Source organism: Pseudorasbora parva, chromosome 16 (genome assembly GCF_024679245.1).
Source record: "Pseudorasbora parva isolate DD20220531a chromosome 16, ASM2467924v1, whole genome shotgun sequence".
NCBI classification, from domain to species: Eukaryota; Metazoa; Chordata; class Actinopteri; order Cypriniformes; family Gobionidae; genus Pseudorasbora; species Pseudorasbora parva.
Window position 1 is genome coordinate 4366909 of NC_090187.1, and position 20388 is coordinate 4387296.

At 37.5% G+C, this 20388-nt stretch overlaps 1 protein-coding gene across 3 annotated transcripts; it reads right to left on the minus strand.

Annotated features, from left to right (window-relative positions):
* Positions 1–706: 706 nt before the first annotated feature.
* Positions 707–17619, minus strand: barx2 (BARX homeobox 2). Of its 3 annotated transcripts, none has more exons than XM_067419566.1 (4): positions 17207–17619; positions 7649–7916; positions 2780–2864; positions 707–2313 (listed from the first exon to the last, which is right to left on the minus strand). In XM_067419566.1, the coding sequence occupies exons 1-4, from the start codon at positions 17391–17393 to the stop codon at positions 1993–1995; spliced, it is 861 nt and encodes a 286-aa protein (XP_067275667.1). In that variant the 5' UTR covers positions 17394–17619; the 3' UTR covers positions 707–1992. The 3 variants fall into 3 exon arrangements, with proteins under 3 accessions (XP_067275667.1, XP_067275669.1, XP_067275668.1); XM_067419568.1 differs by lacking the exon at positions 17207–17619 and adding an exon at positions 15898–15963; XM_067419567.1 differs by lacking the exon at positions 17207–17619 and adding an exon at positions 11904–12063.
* Between the last annotated feature and the right edge of the window lie 2769 nt (positions 17620–20388).

The window sequence follows — 20388 nt, forward strand, 5'->3', positions numbered from 1 at the left end:
TGCAAAGGTTATACACACACACACACACACACACACACACACACAAAAGTGATTTGAAGAAAGGATTCGGTTGAAATACACTGAAGTCGAAGCATTGTCACGCATAAAACGTACAAAGAAACTCTTTTTCTCTGCAAATAGAACAAGAAAAACACATTGTCGTTTGGCAGAGAGAGGGCACTTTGGAAGCTTTACTTAAATCAATATTACCTTTTAATGTTTTCTCAAAATTTATGTTCTTTTTCTGTATAAGCTGACAGATTCTTTATCCATTGAGATGTTGAATGGATAAAGCTAATCTTTACCCAAACTGGACCATCCTGCTTTAAAAAGAGCCACATTTTCTCATGTGAAATCCAGAACTCTGTACATGTTTACACTGTATTCATACTAACCCGTCCTATTAACTTTAATGGCAGCAGCTTCGTGGATGTGTAAAAAAAGGAACAAATACCTCAAAGGGCACTTTAGCCTCTCAGATATATGTGTTTTGGCACAGAATCCCAAGCTACAGTACACAGGTGCACCGTAAACTACAGGCGCAATTAAACAGGTACTATTTACAGGGAGGAGAGAGAGGAGAGAGAGAGAGAGAGAGAGAGAGAGAGAGAGAGAGAGAGAGAGAGAGAGAGAGAGAGAGGAGAGAGAGAGAGAGAGAGAGAGAGAGAGAGAGAGAGAGAGAGAGAGAGAGAGAGAGAGAGAGAGAGAGAGAGAGAGAGAGAGAGAAACACTTACTGTTTGTTCATATAGAAGGCGCTGTACTGGTTGGTCTGTGCGAACATTTTATAAAATGTTTTATAAAATACATTTCAGAAAGGCAGTTGTATGACAGAAACATTTAAAGCCAATGTAATAATCTGTATGACCGCATCGCCATATGTAGTGGGAAAATATTTGGACACTAGCGTACTGTAAAAAGCCTGCCGTGTCATTGCATTAGACAACTAAATCTGCAAAAAAACATTTTTGGTGGATGAAGTCGGTTCTTCTTTCAGAGCAGTGCCGGTCCTCCCTGTATGTTGCATAGGCCCTTCGATCCACCAGGGGCCACCCTTTGCTCTCAAGAATGATTTAGGGCTGTGTTTATTTTCAGATTTTTGCGTCCGACGATTATAAAAACTTGCGCTTTCCATTCCTTTCCTTTAAACAGGTTTCACCAATAAGTAGCATCCAAATCAGTCGAGTCATATAACATCACATGTAAAAGCGTACTGAGCTGTTATGTCTTCAGTGGACATAAAGAGCTGGGAACGTAATCGAGTGCTTGTCAGTGTATTAGATCTGTGCATTTGGGTCTTAAAGTGACATCAGCCTAATAAACCTGCTGCTGTCCGTCATTTAATGTCAATCCAACAGCAAAAGAAAACGAGAGAATCATTCACTGCTCTTCACTGAATATACTTTAGTAACTTTAATAAGAATCAATGCGTATTTAATTCATACAATGAAGCCTATATGAACGTTTAGTTTTATTTATTTATTTTTGTACATTTGATTACTTTATTCAATGTTTGTATAGGAGGCTATGATTAGGCTAAATTTCATTTTGTTCATTTTTCCTGTTATACTTGTCCTGTTATTTTATATTGTATTGTATTACTGAACTCACTGTTGTTGGTTGACAGAGAAACTACTCCGATGGAACAGCATAAGGGGTTGAGGGTCATTTCCGGGGTTTTTATGAAGACACTGACAGGGGCCCCTGGAAAAAGTCTTGCTTAGGGCCCCCAGGAGTCTAGGACCGGCACTGTATCAGAATAACCACAGGTCCACTCTGAACATGTTGTTCAGATATTTCATCATGTAACACCAACAAAAGCATATTTTTGTGAAATGTTTCTCTAAAAAAAGTGTACGTTTTTTGGTAATACAAGCCATTTGGTTTTGATGTTTAGTTGCTTTGCAACGCCACACACATTTTTTGTGTCTAAAGTACCCCTATACCTTTCGGGCCACTTAAAATCAGGCACAGGAAGCCGTTTAAACTGTCTTTCAAAAGTCTTTCAGTAGCTGTCTTTGGTTGTGAATCAGCGGGGCTGCATTTAGCTGGTCGTCATTGCTTCTGACGGAGACGGAGGGGGCCTGTTCTAGCACCTGGGGTTTCTGGACAGTCGGACTCGGTAGATGTAGCGGATGCGCTGAGATCTTGAGGTTGAGATGGGAAGAGACCTCCTTTCCCGCGTGTAGCCTGTCCTCCTCTGCCAGTTTGGCCGCCATCCGTTCCTCGGCCTCGATCTCCTCTGTGGTTGGGATGGAGTTCTTCTTAGGTCGGCCTTTAGGCTTGGTAGGAGCCTCGTGTCCTCCTTTTAGCACCTAAAAAACAAAGACATATACACATGGAAAAATGTGGGTCTAGTCAAAGGTGAGGATGGTTATTACAGTGATTAAGGGAAGATATATAGCCATATGGGCTGGTCGTTTGCACTTATTTTCTCAGAGGTGAACATGGCGTGGATCTTTTGTTCCTGCTTGAGAGTTTTATCGAGCTGACGTAGACCTGTGCTGTCCTTTAAATCATCACTCGTTGTCCCACACACACTCATCGAGCAGCCCGGGGTCGTAACTGTTACACTGGCTGTATTGAGCGCTGAGAAGGGCAGCTCAACACTGTCTAATGGATTTTTAATGATATGTCTCAGAGTTTCCATTTCCACATAGAAAGCTTTGGTGAGTTTTCAACACAGATGTTTTTATTGATACAAGATGACAGTATCTTCACAATCTAAGTTTCTATGCTATGACTTGTGATGTTTGCCTTGAGAAAGCCCGTTCAACTCACCATTTTCTTCCATTTCATGCGTCTATTCTGGTACCATGTCTTCACCTGGAGCTGTGTGAGTCCCAAAGACTGGGCCAGGTCCAATCTACACACACATACAAAGTGCAAGTTGAATGAAAGTGCATAAATCAAACACAAATGAAAGGTTGTTATTCTGTTCCAAAGCTGCAAAGTCTTTTCCAAAATTAAAAAAAAAATAAAAAATATGCGACATCCTAAGATACACATTTATGCCAAGTTATAAGGTGATAAAATATAATAATAATTTGAAAAAATAATATTAATAATAATGGTTTACAAAAAATATTTTAAAAAGCTGACTATTCCCAAAACTGTGGGTTAAATAAATAAAAAAAAATTATATATATATATATATATATATGATAATGTTTTTTTCTAGAAAACAGTCATAATTATTTAAGACTGGGAATTAATTTATTCCACTAAATTATTTGATAAAATAAACTATGGGGTGACCTAGTGTTTTTACATATTGTTAATAAATCAATTAATCTTAATTAAAAAAAATACAAATTAATATATATATATATATATATATATATATATATATATATATATATATATATATATATATATATATATATATATATATATATATATATATATATGTATATATATATACGTCATGGGGGGAAAAATGTCCGCAAAAGATGGCAATATCTGAAATCTTCTACACACACACACACACACACACACACACACACACACACACACACACTTAGTAGGCAGTAGTAGGAAACTCACTAGGCTTTGGAGCAGAGCCCTTTGAGTGCCGTTCTGACCAGTGAAACCCACAAGCAAGCAACAGGAATGACTGCAAAGAAGGCGGGAAACTTCAGAACTGGAAGTAATTGACCGAAATCCCAGAGTCACCTGTTGTCTTACACATAAAAGCATGTGGGTGGCCATCTAGAGTGCAGATGTATATCTAATCACTGCAAAATTCCCAAAGCTGGCATGACATATCAGAAAGTTCTGCCAAGCTCTGAACCGAAGAGTCTTCCCAGGCCGAATGTAATGGCAGACCTCCCGTGGAATGCTATCGCGCTTTATCTATACAGGATAAGGTAATCCAGTCATGGAGCTCCTGACTTGCCCGAAGGCAATAGAGGATCTTTCGGGATCTTTCATGACTAATGCAGCGATTGGTCTGCTGTAACGTGATAGGCAGGGAGGGGACATGTGAGATGGGATTTGAGGGGACGAGAGAGCCAGATATCAAACAAGTGCACAGATTTCTGCTACATCTACATTCAAAGTCGCTCACACCAGCCAAGCAGGATTACACACCTCCTCTGTTGAGCCTCTCAGAGAGTCATATGAGGTGCAGTGATCTTCTGGAAATGAGCAGATTAGCACTCGCTCTCAAAGGCCCTTGACTTTCCTCTTCCTCTTTATCTGGTTTCATTTTGCTCCTTTTTGTTCAAAGTTGTGCATTAGATTGCATTGTATGAAAAACTAAATGTTAAATGTCTTCATAAAAACATGCTGTGGCAGTACCATGGTAAAGATGCTAATAAGATGGTATTTTATTACATCTTATTTATTACAATGCTGCAGAATGGTCAATTGCAGCAAATATATGTTTATGTATCTGGTATTTTATTTGAATCTGGTAACAATTCCCCACATAGTTTTGTGTCTCTGATTGGGTGGTCACTTTTAATAAAATAAAATATATAGTATTAATGTTTATTATAGTGGAAGTCTCTCATCCCAGTCTCACATAATTAGCAAATAAATAAATAAACAAAATCTATCAAAAGTGCTCCAAGGAAGGAACAGTGGAGAACCGGCCACAGGGTCATGGGCGGCCAAGGCTCATTGATGCACGTGGGGAGCGAAGTCTGGCCCGTGTGGTCCGATCAAACAGACGAGCTACTGGAGCTCAAACTGCTCCAGAAGTTAATGCTGGTTCTGATAGAAAGGTGTGAGAATACACAGAGCATCACATCACAGTTGCCTTTCCCTTTGGCTTTTGGCTTGCTCAGTTGGGGACACCTACATTTCAACTCTATTACAGATCTGCCCACATTGTCACTATATGATAATTTAAATTAGCTGGATAACATCACTGTTTTCACCAGAGCGACTGTACAGCCAAATCAAATTCTGTCGCGTTATCTTGCTGTTTACACTGTGAGGCTGCTTTGAAACAATTGGACTAAAAAGCGCTATATAAATAAAGGTGACTTGATATGATTTGATCACAGTTTGTTGCGTATGAAGCTGCATAGACGCAGACCAGTCAGGGTGCCCATGCGGACCCCTGTCCACCACCGAAAGTGTGTGTATGTGTGTATATATATATATATATATATATATATATATATATATATATATATATATATATATATATATATATATATATATATATATATATATATATAAGTTATACCACTGTGTTTGTAGTGCTTTTAGTGATGCTAAAAATAAAATAAATCTTAACTGTCTTGCAAACTGACGGAGTAAAATATGAAAAATCTAATTATTTATGTGCTAAATGTCACATATGTCATGTCACACTGAATTATGTTTAAGCAAAATCTATTGACTACAAGTGGTGGGGATTTTCTTCCCACCAGTCTAGCTGTCTGTCAATTGTGGCTGCTTTCTGTGCTGTAATTGGCGGTAAGAAAAGCACCTTTGTGTTTGTGCTTATTATTCTTCAGAGAAACCACACAAACACACACACACACATACACACACACTGCATTCCAATGCCAGCACGTTTCTTGCAACTATGAGCCTAATTTAAGCTCAGTTTGGGTTCTGACATTTATTCATAATGATGATGAAGATGATTATAATCATCTCTGCCTCATAAAAAACCATTAAAACTTCATGATATAAATCATTACGCTCCATATTGCGCCACGTTTTTCATTGCTTTCATGTTCTGATTGTGTGGCCTAGGCGGACAAGCCAAAGACAGCACAACACCTTTAGGTCGTCTTTGAGATTGATAAAACACAAACCTGAGGCGTTCTGAGGCCCATTCCTCAAACATGCCAGAAAATGAGGAATTTCCCTCTCTTGTTTTTCATCCAGCCATGAATGAATTTGTTCGTTCCTGAGGCGATGTATGTGACAGAGTGATAGAGCAGAGGCTACTCATGACCCAGCTATGAACTAAGAGGCCTTGAGCCAAAACCTCCACAGACTGACCCGACAGGATCTAACAGAGCAGGCCTCTTTCATGCCAGCTCGTCATGTGGATCTCTGCATGCTTGGGTGGGTCCGTGATTGCTAAGAAATGACTTATTATTAGAAATGAATGATATATTGGTAATTATATAAGGATCAGTCATGCATAGTCTTATTTTTATTACATATTATTATCATTATTATTATTCCTTCCCTGTACTCAGAATAAAATTGCCAAACTAGGATTTTCATTATGCTTTGATCACATTTTTTTTTTTTTTTTTTTTGGGATAGTAAAATAAAACCTGCCAAATAATTATGTTAAGTCAATAACTTAACCAATTTTTCCCAATATTTCCTCATATTTAAAATATTTAATACTTTCTTTCTTTTATGGTTCAATCAAACTTGTAGGGACATCACTTTTGGCCACTACTGTATGTGTGTGTGCGTTTGTGAATGTTTGAGTGTACTCTTTATATTTTTATACATATTTCATTTTTTTAAACTAATAACTTTATTTACTTCATCTTTAAGTCAGTCGATATCTGACCAAAACTACATGATACGTGGCAATACATATATATTTTTTCTTTATAACATCTTTCTTGTTTTATAAAAGAATGCTATTTGTAAAACAAACAACAACAACAAAAAATGGAAGTGAACTGTTTTAACTTTTCTGACAGTTTTCAGACAATTATGTCTGACAGATCATATGTCGCTGAAGGACAGAATCCATCCTTAGACTGGGTCTGACCAAAAATTCAGAAGTGTGTGTGTGTGTGTGTGTGTGTGTGTGTGTGTGTGTGTGCGTGTGCGTGTGCGTGTGCGTGTGCGTGTGCGTGTGCGTGTGCGTGTGTGTGTGTGTGTGTGTGTGTGTGTGTGTGTGTGTGTGTGTGTGGCAGACACGCTCAGAATCCTTGTAGGTGGGACAGAGCTGATTTTTGTGGGATTTTTACCCAAATACACCCTTTGGGCCATGATGGAAACACATCCACTACGGCCAAATCTAAAGGCAGAGCCAAACTGAAATGGAAAATGTGTTATGGCCCAAAAAAAAGTGTCCCATGTGAGAAGACCCACGACACGTAGATTACCTCATCTCATTGTACAAAGCCCCAAAGTTGTTTAAATACACCTGTGTGTGCTTTAAATGATTGGCATGCAATCAATGTAATACATTTTTGTTTGCTTTTCTTGGCATGCGTCCCTGTTGTCTTGAATGGGGTAGTGTTTCTTTTAAAGGCTTCTTTTGCAATTCAAAGCATGGTTAAAATGTTACTGTCGTATTAAGTGCAACACCCAGCTCACAGTGGTTTGCTTCAGGTTAAAGTGTGTATTAAGTGGACTTACAATTATTTTTATTTATAGCGTATCATAATTACTCTGCTTTCTTAAAGTCAACATGAAATCAAATCCATATGTACCTTTATAGGTATTTCGATATGTCATCATTGCGCATTATGCCAAATTCAATTTTTTTTTTTTTTTTTTTTTTTCATTATTTAAATTTGGTATGTTCCAAACAATTGCCAGAAATAAAAATGTAAATACATGTTTATTCAAAAGAAATATCAGATTTAAACAGTTAATCATTTGTGAATAATGCTTCCAGTATAGCTTTAACAGAGCATGTGTGAGGCACATATCCTGGAGAAATGTAAAGTGTAAAGCCCTCTCTTCGGAGCAGCCACTGACCTGTCTGGAGTGGAGAGATATTTCTGCTTCTGGAACTTCTTCTCCAGGCCCAAGAGCTGCAGCTCCGTGAAGATGGTCCGGCTGCGGCGGGGTTTCTTCAGCCGCTGGGTGGAGTGCTCCGTCTCTGATTCGCTGCTGATGCTGACGGGCGTCTGGCTGGGAGTGGGCTCTGAGCTGAGCGGATGAGGTGGCGAGAGAAGCGGGAGGCTGCTGGGCGGCTGGTGTGTGATCACGGAGAGGAGAGGGTACGTTCTCAGAGGGGTAGAGCCTGGGGGGCACACAGCCAACATAAGCGTCTTATTAGTACTGACAGCACACGAATACTGACTGACTATGTTGGCGGAAAACATTAATGAAGCGCTAAATCTTTATTATAAGGTCACATTGGGTCAGATTTGTAACTCAAAAGAAAAGTCAACGGCCCCACCAAACACTGAGATGCAGGCCCAAAAATCTAATAATATTCATAAATGTCTTTCCCCAAAGGAATAAAAAAGTGAAATGTGTCTTTAACTTGACATAATTCTTCATTCAGACTTTATATCTGACAATTCTGACAAAGTTCATAGCTCACGATAATTCATAATTGCGAGAAACAGTTAGAATCGTGAGATATAAACTGGCTATTAAAAAGGTCATTTGGACTTTCTTTAACTCACAATAACTTGCAATACTTTGTATCCTACAGTTTGGAGTTTATTACAATTCCGAGTTTATGACTCACATTTTTCTTTAGTTATACATTATAAATAAACTTGATAATAAATAAACGCGAGAAAAAAGTCCGAATTGTACAATATAAACTTGCAATTTAAAAAGGTAATTGCAACTTTTAATCTCACAATTCTGACCTTTTTCTTGAATTCAAAACTTCTTTCTCAGAGTTGTCAAAAAATTCACAATTACCTTTTTTTTTTTTATTCCATGGCAGAAAGATTGATGATCTGCACACAAACGTCATAACCAAAAATACCAAATACCACAAATGGATATTACAATTATTGGTTAGTTCATGTTAGCTCCGGTCCATTAACTAATATTAAGAGATACACTTTTTGATTTGAAAAAATGTATTAGTAATATTGAAATGAACATGAACTAAGATGAATACATTTTTAAAAGCATTTGAATCCATTTAAATGAATGCAGTTAAATATAAATTCACTATTGACTTAATGCTGTTCATTTTGAAGACCAGTTCCGTTCTTATCATATCTTAAACATCACCCATGAGTGTAAAATCTAGGCAGCTGAAACCCTGAGTCGTCATGTCCGCGTGAACTCAGACCTTGTAATGGTCTCGACCCGCCGTCACTAATGGTGTAGATGAGTGTTAAGAGTTCTGCCCTGTGTGATGTAAGGTGCCTGAACTGCAGGTCTGCTGTGGTGATGTAACTGATGTTTTACACTGAACTCTGGGACGATAATGACTCTCCTATCATACACACTGTCACTGACACAATGCACTCTGGGTAATAATTTTTATCCGGGGCATCTGTATGCCCTCCCTTAGAGTTTTAATATTTCCAACTCTCTCTCTTTGTCTACTGCTCTTTTTTTAGTCAGACATCAGCGAGACGCCAGAGTCCATAAAATGCAACACGGGACCCGTCTGAGCAGAGAGAGAGAGTTTAATAACTCCAAGAGAAAAAAAAGATTGTGTCATCAAGCTAAAAAAATAAAATAAACTGATCCTATGATTTATTAGTAAAGTCAGAATGGAAGAGCGTTTTCGGTGAAATGAATACATGATGTCATGTCCATTACACAGGCAAATTGGTCACAATCTTATTTAATCCCAGTAAATGCCTTGGATGTCTTATATGATCGTTTGATTGCTTAGATTTAAAAAGAAAATGACTGTAGTAAAGCCAAATATTTGATCAAATATAATTTCCTTGAATATGACCTGGAGGAAACATTGGTTTACTAAAAATATCAGATAGATCTGAACATAAATGGTTGTAATTCATGAATGCTTTGGAATAAATATCTAAATTTGGTCTCTTTTTAAAGAAGACACACTTCTTTAGCGAATTTCTTTTACAGATTGTTGCATGTGTGTGAAGCAGCTGCAAGTGAAAATAAAAGTGTATAAAGGTTATAGTAGTTTGTTTACTGCAAAGAAAATGTACTAGACTAAACATACTCTATTTCATACAAAACATATATTTGACTGAATAATTTGGACTAGAAAATCAAAGTTAATTTATCAAATTTAAAGTTGGTGTCACAAAAATATACCCACTAAAATATTTAAAGTCATAAAGCAGTGTCTGATTTTTTAAAATGGTTTTCACTCAACCAATGACCGTGTTTAAGCTTTTAATTATACCCAATTTATGATGATTACTAAAATACGTGATGGGGAAAAAAAGGCAATAAATAGGTGCCTTGCTACTAGGACTCTAACTGTTAAAGCAATAGTTCACCCAAAATTAGCCAAGAAATCTGGACACACCCTAGCGGCAGCAAATGTAATTTGCAGCCAGGGTCATTTAGCAACTCTGTGTATCGAGTCAGTGGCGGGCTTAACATAATGATGGCAGAGCTGCGACGGTTCAGTGTGAATTCCCTGCTACTTGAAAACAAAGAACAGCGTTTTTTTTTTTTATCGGCTTTGACCGCGATTCTGGAAGACTTGGAGGTAAGCTTTTCTTTGACAAAAGAACACCACTAAAGTCATCGTTAAAAAATGAAAATGTGTTCTGAGTTTTGCTGACCGGATACAGTGGTTGGTTGTTTGGTTGGTTGTAGCGCTATCCTATCGCGTGCAGAGGGAGTTTGAAAGACAACCGTTTATCCGCCCCTCGGATTGAGCTGTCAATGGTGAGTTTCCAGACCAAACATCTTGATGTGGGTCTGGCTTGTCAGGCTACAAGAAAATTATATGTTTTCATAAGTTTGTCATCTTTTACCAGAAACTAACCAGAGTGTGAATGGTTGAGCCATTGACTGCCATGGTATTTTTTCTCTATGGAAGTCAGTGGGTGCTGTCATTTGTCTGGTTACCAGCATTCTTCAAAATATCTTTCACTTCCTAGATGCATAAATACAATCCCCAGAAACAACGCTGGTAGTGTTGAAGTCAAGTGAATAAGCTCCTTACAAAATTCCCTAAAAGTGTGAGTTATAATAGTCTTCAAGAGCACATTTCTAAACACATTGAGGCTGTGAAAGTAACTATTGAGTATATGCATTTACCTGTTCGGTTTGATGATCCTTAATGTCACAGACAACCTCTGTAGTCCCATTTAGACCCTTGTTAGAAACCGCCTTTTGAGAGAAGTAAACACTTTGAAAGTAAAACCACGAGTGTGGTATCACTGGTGTGTTTTATCTCATAAGCCCAGACAGCATCATACTCAGATATATCATCAGCCCAGACCCGGCCCACATCTGGTACATGTGGATACCAGATGTGGGCCGGATCTGGGCCGACATACGGTGCTGTCTGGGAAATATTTAAGTGTCTTGAGCTTGTGTTCACCACAGAACTTATTTCAGGCTTTTAACCAAAATTGAATTTGGGACGATGGACCTGGCTAACATGCTAACTCGTTTCCAAGTTTTGGCCTAAAATATGCCACCCCTGGAGCTCTCTACCAAATGAATCACTAAATATCTGACTATGACAAAGATGTACATTTCATTGAGACTGCTTCAATGTCCCATTTAAAAGTTTGTGTCTGTAGTAGATCTTTTATGCAGATAAAACCTCTCAAGATAGGCAAGTTTTCCATCCCCTCCATACAGTCTGTACAAAACATGCATACTTTTTTTATGAGCAACATAGTGGATAACAGGACATTTCCACACACACAAAGGCACAAACATGCATGCACTCACACTTGCACAAATCATGATGATCTCATTGCTATCAATGCAACACGTCCAGGCATGACATCCCTTCTGGCTCATCTGTCGATCTCTGTCTTTTCTTCTTTCCCTCCCTGTTCTTTCTTCAAAATGTATCCCAATAGTCTCATCGTAATGTCGGTCAGTCAGTCAGTTTCAATCTATCTAGTCCCCTGACACTCTGCCATCAGTACGTTGTTGAATATATATATATATATATATATATATATATATATATATATATATATATATATATATATATATATATATAATACACATTACAGACATGCTATTTATCTCATTTGTAGAAAATCCATCAACCACATTTACATTAGTAATAAGACAATCAATAATCCGTTTAACAGTATCCTAGATCCCAGTTAATTAGCCAACTTACTTAAACGAGTCAATGAGATCATTTTCCCGAGGCCTTATTATTATGATGCCACACTTCTGGATTAAGTCCTGCTCATGTTTTGAGAAAGTAGTGTGAAAATTGTGATCTAAAAAAAGCAGCAACATTTCATTTGACCTAAAAATATCCCAGTCGGTTTTGGTGTTGCATTTCCTTGTTATGACATGCCAGGTTTCAGGAAATCTTTCTGCTTTGAGTTCAACACCTTGACGTGCCAATCATGTGTTCCCGAGCGAAGTGTCAAGTTTTCACGGCTCGCAATCAAGCTGTGAACCTCGTACTTTCCCCAACCGATGGCCAAAAAACAGTAGCAAACGTTAAGCCCTTGATTGCGCTCTTTCAGTCCTGTCTTATTTGCCTTGACTGATTGGATTCCAGCGAGATGATTTCATTTGGCACCTGATGCACATTTGAACTCTTAATAACATGGTACGCTGTTTTTGGTTGGGCCATGTGGTGACAGATTTAATGTTTCATCACACGTTTGAGTTTTTCTCTCTTAATATCTATTAAATCTATCCAGTAATTTGGAACAACAGAAAAAAACACACCAGATATACTCTGCAGGTGAGTGTTTTTCTACATTTTTCTTGCTGAAATACAAATTTGCTCAAGCAAGATATTTTTTGTTAATGCAGCTTTTGTTTGGCTCTTGACTCTTCCCGATAAAAAGTGTTAAGATCGTGAAAACATTAAGCAGTGTATACTTCTGTCTATCATACTTATAAATGTTTAGACATGAAACAAAACCCTGAGAATTATTGGCATGCATGGTTGCCCAAAGGGGAATACAGCTAAGATGTTACAATAGATATTCACCCTGATAATGCATTTCCATAAATGAGTATATAGCCACACCCTACAGGTTGCATCATGGGTGAGGTCTGACAATTGTGACAAAATGCATCCATAATTGTGTGTGTGTGTGTGTGTGTGTGTGTGTGTGTGTGTGTGTGTGTGTGTGTGTGTGTGTGTGTGTGTGTGTGTGTGTGTGTGTGTGTGTGTGTGTGTGTGTGTGTGTGTGTGAACATAACTGGTTCTCATCTGAAAGACATCCGCTTTTATTGTCTGCAGTTAATAAATGTGAAGACAAGTTGCGGACGGTTGTGATCGGTCTTGCAATCGTTCCCTCCTCTAAGGGAAACTCATCCTCCTATTAGGTTGTTTTTTCAGCATGCTGTCATTAGAGATTACACTATCGCCATTTTTAACTGTCTCCTCCTTTCAAAAAGCATTCCCCGAGTTATAGTTACAGACATGGCACCAAACGAAATATTAAAACCTGTTATTACACTCTCAGGTCGAAGAGTGGGGGTGCATATGTGCAAACAGTGTGTGCTCCGTAAATTCAGTTTAACAGCATTAAAGAGGGTAGATGGTGTCATTCAACTGGACTGTGTAATGCATTTTAAACACAATGTGTTCTTCATCCGTGCAATAAATGCATGTCCCCTGGAGGGATAGTTCACCCAAAAAAGACTTTTTTTTGTCATCATTTACTCATTCACAAGTTGTTCCAAACCTGTAGAACTGGAAGAATGTTTGTAACCAAACCCCCCATTGACTACCATAGTGGGTTTTATTTTCTACTATGGTAGTCAATGGGGTGCGAGATCTGCTTGGTTATAAACATTCTTCCAAATATTAAATAAGACAAGCAGATCTTGCACCGACATTGCACACTCATACTATTTATACGCATTTATGTGTGATCGGGTTGAGCCTACAGGTAGACTAATTGAAGTCATGACACTAAAGTCAGGGCTGTATTCAGTCATATTTGAGTTTGGAAGCAGGCTGACAGGAAAAAAAGGGAACTCTCTATTTATGTTCCCCCTAAATGTCTTTTAGATTTGAATATGTATAATTGCTTGTTTGTATATGAAATAGCATGTCATTTTCAACTAATTGACTGCAGACTCTCCTGCTGTATTTTGACGTGTCCTACAGCGGCTCCTAGTGGCGGCAGCGTGTGCCGTATGAGTTCATACTCCTCTCTGTGAGGGAGAGTCCAGTGGCCTTTCAGTGAGTGCCAGTCCTAATGCCAGCTACATTCTATATTAAGCATTAGCATTCATTGATGTGCTGGCATATAGAATATCTCACACCACTCAGACTTGAAAAGAGCCAGTGTGCGCAGCGTTCTGATATTTGGGCTGGATATTCTATCCCCCCACCCGGGCTGCCAAAACTCTCACACTGCCTTTTACCTCACAGCTGGACTTACAAACAGAAGGAAGCATGCGCGCATTCAAGCATGCATGTTTATGAAATCATGCATACGTATGTATACGTTTTGTTGTGCATATACACACGTAGGCTAGGTGTGTTTGATAGGTTGTGTATGAGGAAAGCGAGTGAACTGCAGAAGCTATTTTTATCGTGGTCCTATCCATTCAGAGGGAGTGTCTCTGATTTCACAAACTGCACATCAGGTATGAGAGAGCAAAGATGCTTGCTTTCAAACACGCATCGAGTCAGAAGAGGGATGCTTTCTGGCCTACAGTTTGGGATTTTGGGGAACACTTTCATTTACATTGTCATTGTTACATATGTAGTTAGTTACTATAGTAATAATTATAAATTATGCATAATTACATGCAAACATAAACCTCAACCAAACCCGACGCCTAACCCTATAGTAAGTGCACGTAGTGACACTTTAAAATAAAGTGGAACCAAATTTTTCACTGGAACACTGGCTGCTAAATCCCTTTCATTTTTCAGTAACACTTTATGGTTAAACTTTATTTGGTAACACTTGATTTCACAGTGTCATTGTTACATTATAAACATACATGTTATAATTTATGTATAATTACATGCAACTAACCCTAAGACAAACCCGAACCCTATAGTAAGTGCACGCAGTTACTTAATATTACTCAGTAATTAGATTCAAAATTACATTGTAACAAAGACACCTTAAAACAAAGTGTAACCTTATATTTTAAGGTGTCTTTGTTACACTGTAACATTTAAGCACCGGGTAAAATCTTTAGGTTTAGGTTTAGATGCATAAAATTATGCATCATTTTTCAGTGTCCTTGTTACACATTACATGTTCTCATTATAGTAAATTGTGCAAAATTGCATGCAACTCACCCTCAATGTAATCGATATACTTAGAACTTAATTGTACACTGTATCAAAACTAAAGTGTAACCGATTTGTCTGTGTAATGAATACGCACATGCAATTGCTAGTCAGTATCACACACACATAGATGGGAAAATATCAAAGCTCACATGTCCGATACTGTGTTTTTAACCATTGTCATCATGTGCTGGTGATTTGAGGTTGTGAAATGAGCAAAAAGAAAAAAAAATGTTTTGATGGTTTTGCGAAACAAAATAAATATGTACCTATAAAGTGATTCATCAAAGCAAAACAAGATTTGCTGTGAGATCAGTCATTCTGACCTGAAAAACTTGCTTGTCTGGCAAGTGTCAGAAGTAACACTTACTTTTATGAGACAAGGAGATTGTATCTGGTAGTACAGGGGAAAAAAATAAGTATTATTTTTGTAATACATATATATATAGCGTATGGATAACTATCAACATACTGTAGATTTTCTGCATATGTGAAGTGTTAATATAGAGCACAATTATTAGCAATGAGTCTATTTAACATTGAGTTTGTTTTTAAATGACATCCGGAATAATATTTGATCTGTGTTTGGAAAATCACACTGGAAACCACAGAGTTAAGACCTTGGTAAACCTTCAGATGGCCCACAAATGCTCTTAATCAATCCCTTAAACCTATTACACGGGCGCCGCTACCAATACAGCACGATACGATCACCGTCTTGAGGGTCAAGCGTTTTTGTACACGTCCCATGTTGGCTGATGTATCACAACCCGGATTAATGGCATGCCAGGAACATTTAAAAAAAAAGTCTTGTGAACTTTGCACAATGCATCTCATTATGATGGAATGACATCGCACCTGTTGCTTCAGGATGTCATACCTGACTGCATCCTATGTTGCATAGTCAAGAGTGTGGCAACACTTCTGTAAATAGATAAATGTCCTGTGGCTTCCAAGAGTTTGTGTTCCTTGGGGCAAGTAAGAGGAGAAGATGTCATTATTCTACCACAGATACCCAACTCGTTAAAAATGTGACAGTTTAAATGAATGAAGTGAATGCAGTTTGAGGAAGGTGCACACACCAGCGCCCTGAGGTCATTGAAGTAAAAAAAAAAAAAAACGGTCAAAACATGGTTGGCAAAAAAGTTTAAGATGAAACATGATGATAAACCATCAGGAGGCGTGGTGATATGTCAAAGTGATTTCAACTATTAATCTATTGACCTGTCAAAACATTATTCCATTGCTCTATGCATGTGGTGCAAATAAAATATGTATGTGTTTTGGGTCAGATGAATGTTAGATCAGTCACCAATCAGACAGAGCTAAGACCACATACCTTAACTAAAGTATTTATCACAGTTTATATTATATGACTAAATGTAATTCCACTGTCAGCTGCTTCGTTATCTTGCAAGTTTTTGAAAGTGGATCGCACAAACAGTTGCAGCAAATGTTAAAGGAAACGAACATGTTAAAGAGCACTTACCTATTGCTCAAGAAGAGCATGGACTGCTTTAACGTCTATGGGTCAAATGTGCAAGGACTGTTTATCATTTTCAATTGGACATAGTTTAGTTAAATTATTAATAATAATAACCATCAGTGATCCTGGAATCGTACATTTACGTATGGGATTTAAACACACAATCAGTAATATTGTACCACTTAGTTTGTATCTTAGTTCTATAGTTTGTAAACAAAATAAAAATAAAATGTTTTTGCATTTAGTGACTGGGTAAAATTAACACATTATAAGAAGCAAAACTGTGTGCTAGACTCGACTCGGGGAAATATGAAATGCATAAGTTGCTTAAATATGTAGCTAACATGTTGCATGTACACTAAAAAAATGCTTTCGTTATTACAACTTCCATTTAACTTGTTACAAATAATTTGTGCAATTTCCTCCCGCATTACAACTATATTTTTCCGCTCGATATTCTTAAAAAAGGGCAACAAAGGACGTTGAAAAGGTTCAGTGCGTCAGTCTTTAGTTTTGATGGGCTAAACTTGCAGTGTAAGTGTTTTTATTCATTTATCATGTGGGCAAAGACATTTTTACAAATATAAAAGTCAAAGAGAAAGTCTACAGGAAATAAATCAATGCCCATTCAAATTTAGTCAGCATTTCAAATAAAACGAACAATAATAAAACTCTATTGAAAACGTGAATCTGCGTCACTTACCCGAGCATGAATGCAGAGGTTTGGGTCTGACGATCAAAGAGGGACAAACAGAGTAAAGAGAAAGTTTCTCGAAGTAATCACAAGTTTCCTTGGAGAGGATCTCGTCGATCATGAACGTCTTGTATCGTCTTCTGGCTGCTTTCAGCTGCGCGCTGCTCGCGACTCTCAGCTCTGCTTGACAATGCATAGTGTCCAGAATACGCGTGACGCTCACGAGAAAACTTCTGATATTCGTCTCGTTAAAAGTGGTGTAAAACTTATTACGTGTGCTACTGATCTACAACGACATCTCATTTGATCAGCTCTGGCGTGCTCGTGCAGCTGTGCTGCGCTGATAGTGTCTGCAGTGTGTTCCGCGCGCTCATTCATGTAGCGAGTGCGCGCTGCGCTCTGAGTCACCGCTATATAAACCAACTGTCCTGTCACTACCGCACTGTATGCAACAGCAGACACACTTCACGTCAATCACCCCCTCTCTCTCCCTCCCTCTCACTGTACAACACAACAATCAACCGGTTTTCAGTCGAACAACCCCCGAACCATTGAAACTCTGAGTTACATTTGATGGAATTACAGTTCATTAAAAGGCTGCATTTATAATTATTATATTAGGCCTATCTATCTATCTATCTATCTATCTATCTATCTATCTATCTATCTATCTATCTATCTATCTATCTATCTATCTATCTATCTATCTATCTATCTATCTATCTATCTATCTATCTATCTATCTATCTATCTATCTATGAAACAAATGCGCGCATTATGTTACAGATGATACAGTTTTGTTTCTAAATGGTAAATGCGGTTTAGTCAGTTTTTATTGTTTAGTGCTGATAATGATGTCTCGTCGGTTACAAGAGAAAAGTAAATGTAAAAATATTCGTGATAGAACTAATGGTATTTAAAATAATCATGGAGAATGCATGTTTTTTATTTAAAAGTTTCAGCATTTAAATTGAAAAGGCAACGAATTTTAATCATTTAGGGTTTGTATTTACTGCGGCTGTTGTGGAAAACTCCTGTCGATACGGAAAAGCCTGCGTGTCTTAAACCTTTCAACAATCACGTAAAGCAACTATTTCACTTGCCAGGACAAGTGGCATCGTTCATGAAAATGAAGGGCAAAGTTAAGCGCTGCTTTACCAACAGGAGCTGCAGTAAATCAGCTCATGGCTTTTTATTTCAAAGATGTGAAGGTGGAAAACAATAATAATACTCACAACAATTCACATACACATATTATAATAGCTAAATTGATTTTTAACTGATTGCCTAATAATTATTAGAATATAATAACTGTAATGGTAACAGCGGGACAGAGCAGTTTGCAGTAGGCTGTCTGATCAAATAATGACTTGTTTTCTTGACTTAAAAAAAATGAAAACGTTTACTGCAACATTAAACTTAATCATGTTGTAATGACATATTCGCTTGTCAAATATATAACAAAAGCAACAACAACTAGTTTTAATAATTATAGTCTATAGTTGATAGCCTAAGTGTGCAGACGGAATGCATTTTGTTTTGTGTTAGCACTTTGCATTAGTTTATGGAGTAGGAGCAACGACAATTTGATGTAATAATAATAATAATAATAATAATAATAATAATAATAATAATAATAATAATAATAATAATAATAATAATAATAATAATAATAATTATTATTATTATTATTATTATTATATTAATAATAATAAGAATTATTATTATTATTATTATTATTATTATTATTATTATTATTTTTATAGGCTAATAATAAATAGCATTCAGTTATTAAACTCTCAGTGGTCACTGAAATCCCAAAAATTCTTTATAGTATAAATCTCTACATTTGAAATATCGAATTGTTAATATAACAGAAATGCATTTGTTGGATAGCGCTTTCCAATATCGTTTCAAAGCAGCTTAGATTGATCTGTTATCCGACGTGAGTGACTGTGTTATATATATTAAGTTCAAAAGGTTAAGATAAAGCAACGCAGTTTGCCATTTTAGGCAGAAACAATGAGCTCATTAAAGTAATTGCATGCAGTGGCATTTCCGAAAAAGTTTCTGTTTGCCTTTTATTTAGCAAATTACGTTGTGAAAAATAGCCTGATTTAAAATACATTGTCATATCTCCCCTGCATTGCTTCTGTAAGAGTCTTTGGTGAATTAAGAGGCAGAATCGACAGGTGTTCCCGAACTGTTTTTCATATCAGTGTCAGACAGTATGGACCGTGTGAAATGATGGAGGTGAACAGACATTTCTCTCGGTTTTGTTACAGAAGAAGTGAGAGAGACAGCTCTCTCCAGACAGCAGCAGTTTTGTTTGACATTATGATGCTTATTACAGATGGACTGCGGCTTTGATGTCCATGGCGCACTGGACGCCTTCACCGAGCGCAGGGTCGGGTTTCTGCTGTTCCATAATTGTGTGTGTGTCTGTGTGTGTGTCTGTGTGTGTGTGTGTGTGTGTGTGTGTGTGTGTGTGTGTGTGTGTGTGCTGTCCAAATGATTATCATTTTCCCATGTATGAGAGTAAATATAACTCGCAGAGAATCCGAGATAACAGCCGCCGTGTTCAAAGCGTCAGGGATTATGTAAAGGAAATATAAAGATCTCCACTGGAAAAGCTTTGAGCTCTTTTTGTTCGATCAAAGTGAAGAAATGAGAACAACTGCTGCTGGCCTTAAAACAGAAGATCAGGATAAACAGACAGAAGTGAAGTGGACTCACTGCGGCACCTGTGAACTCAGACGGATGGATAAATGCACGGACGGACATACAGACAGACGGACATACAGAAAGACAGACAGCTGGGTTAAAAACAACCCAATTTGGGTTGAAAATGGACAGAAATTGGGTTGTTGGAATTGGTAACGAATTTCTGGGTTTGTCCATTTTCAACCCAACTTGGGTTGTTTTTAACCCAGCAGTTTTTAGAGTGCAGTAGTAGGCTAGCCTAACCCTGAATTAAAGTTTTAATTTAAAATAGTTTTACTCTTAAATGAGTTCGGACAAAGTAGATCTAAACTTAAAATATTAAGTTGAGTGTTTTTTAATTAATTAACCTGGCCGAGAAAAAAAAGCTAGCCTATAGGCTTCATCACTTAATAACAGAAATAATCGTGTTCAATTCATATATTAATTTCACCCGAGACAGTGAAGGCTGGCGGCGAAGGGCCACAGTT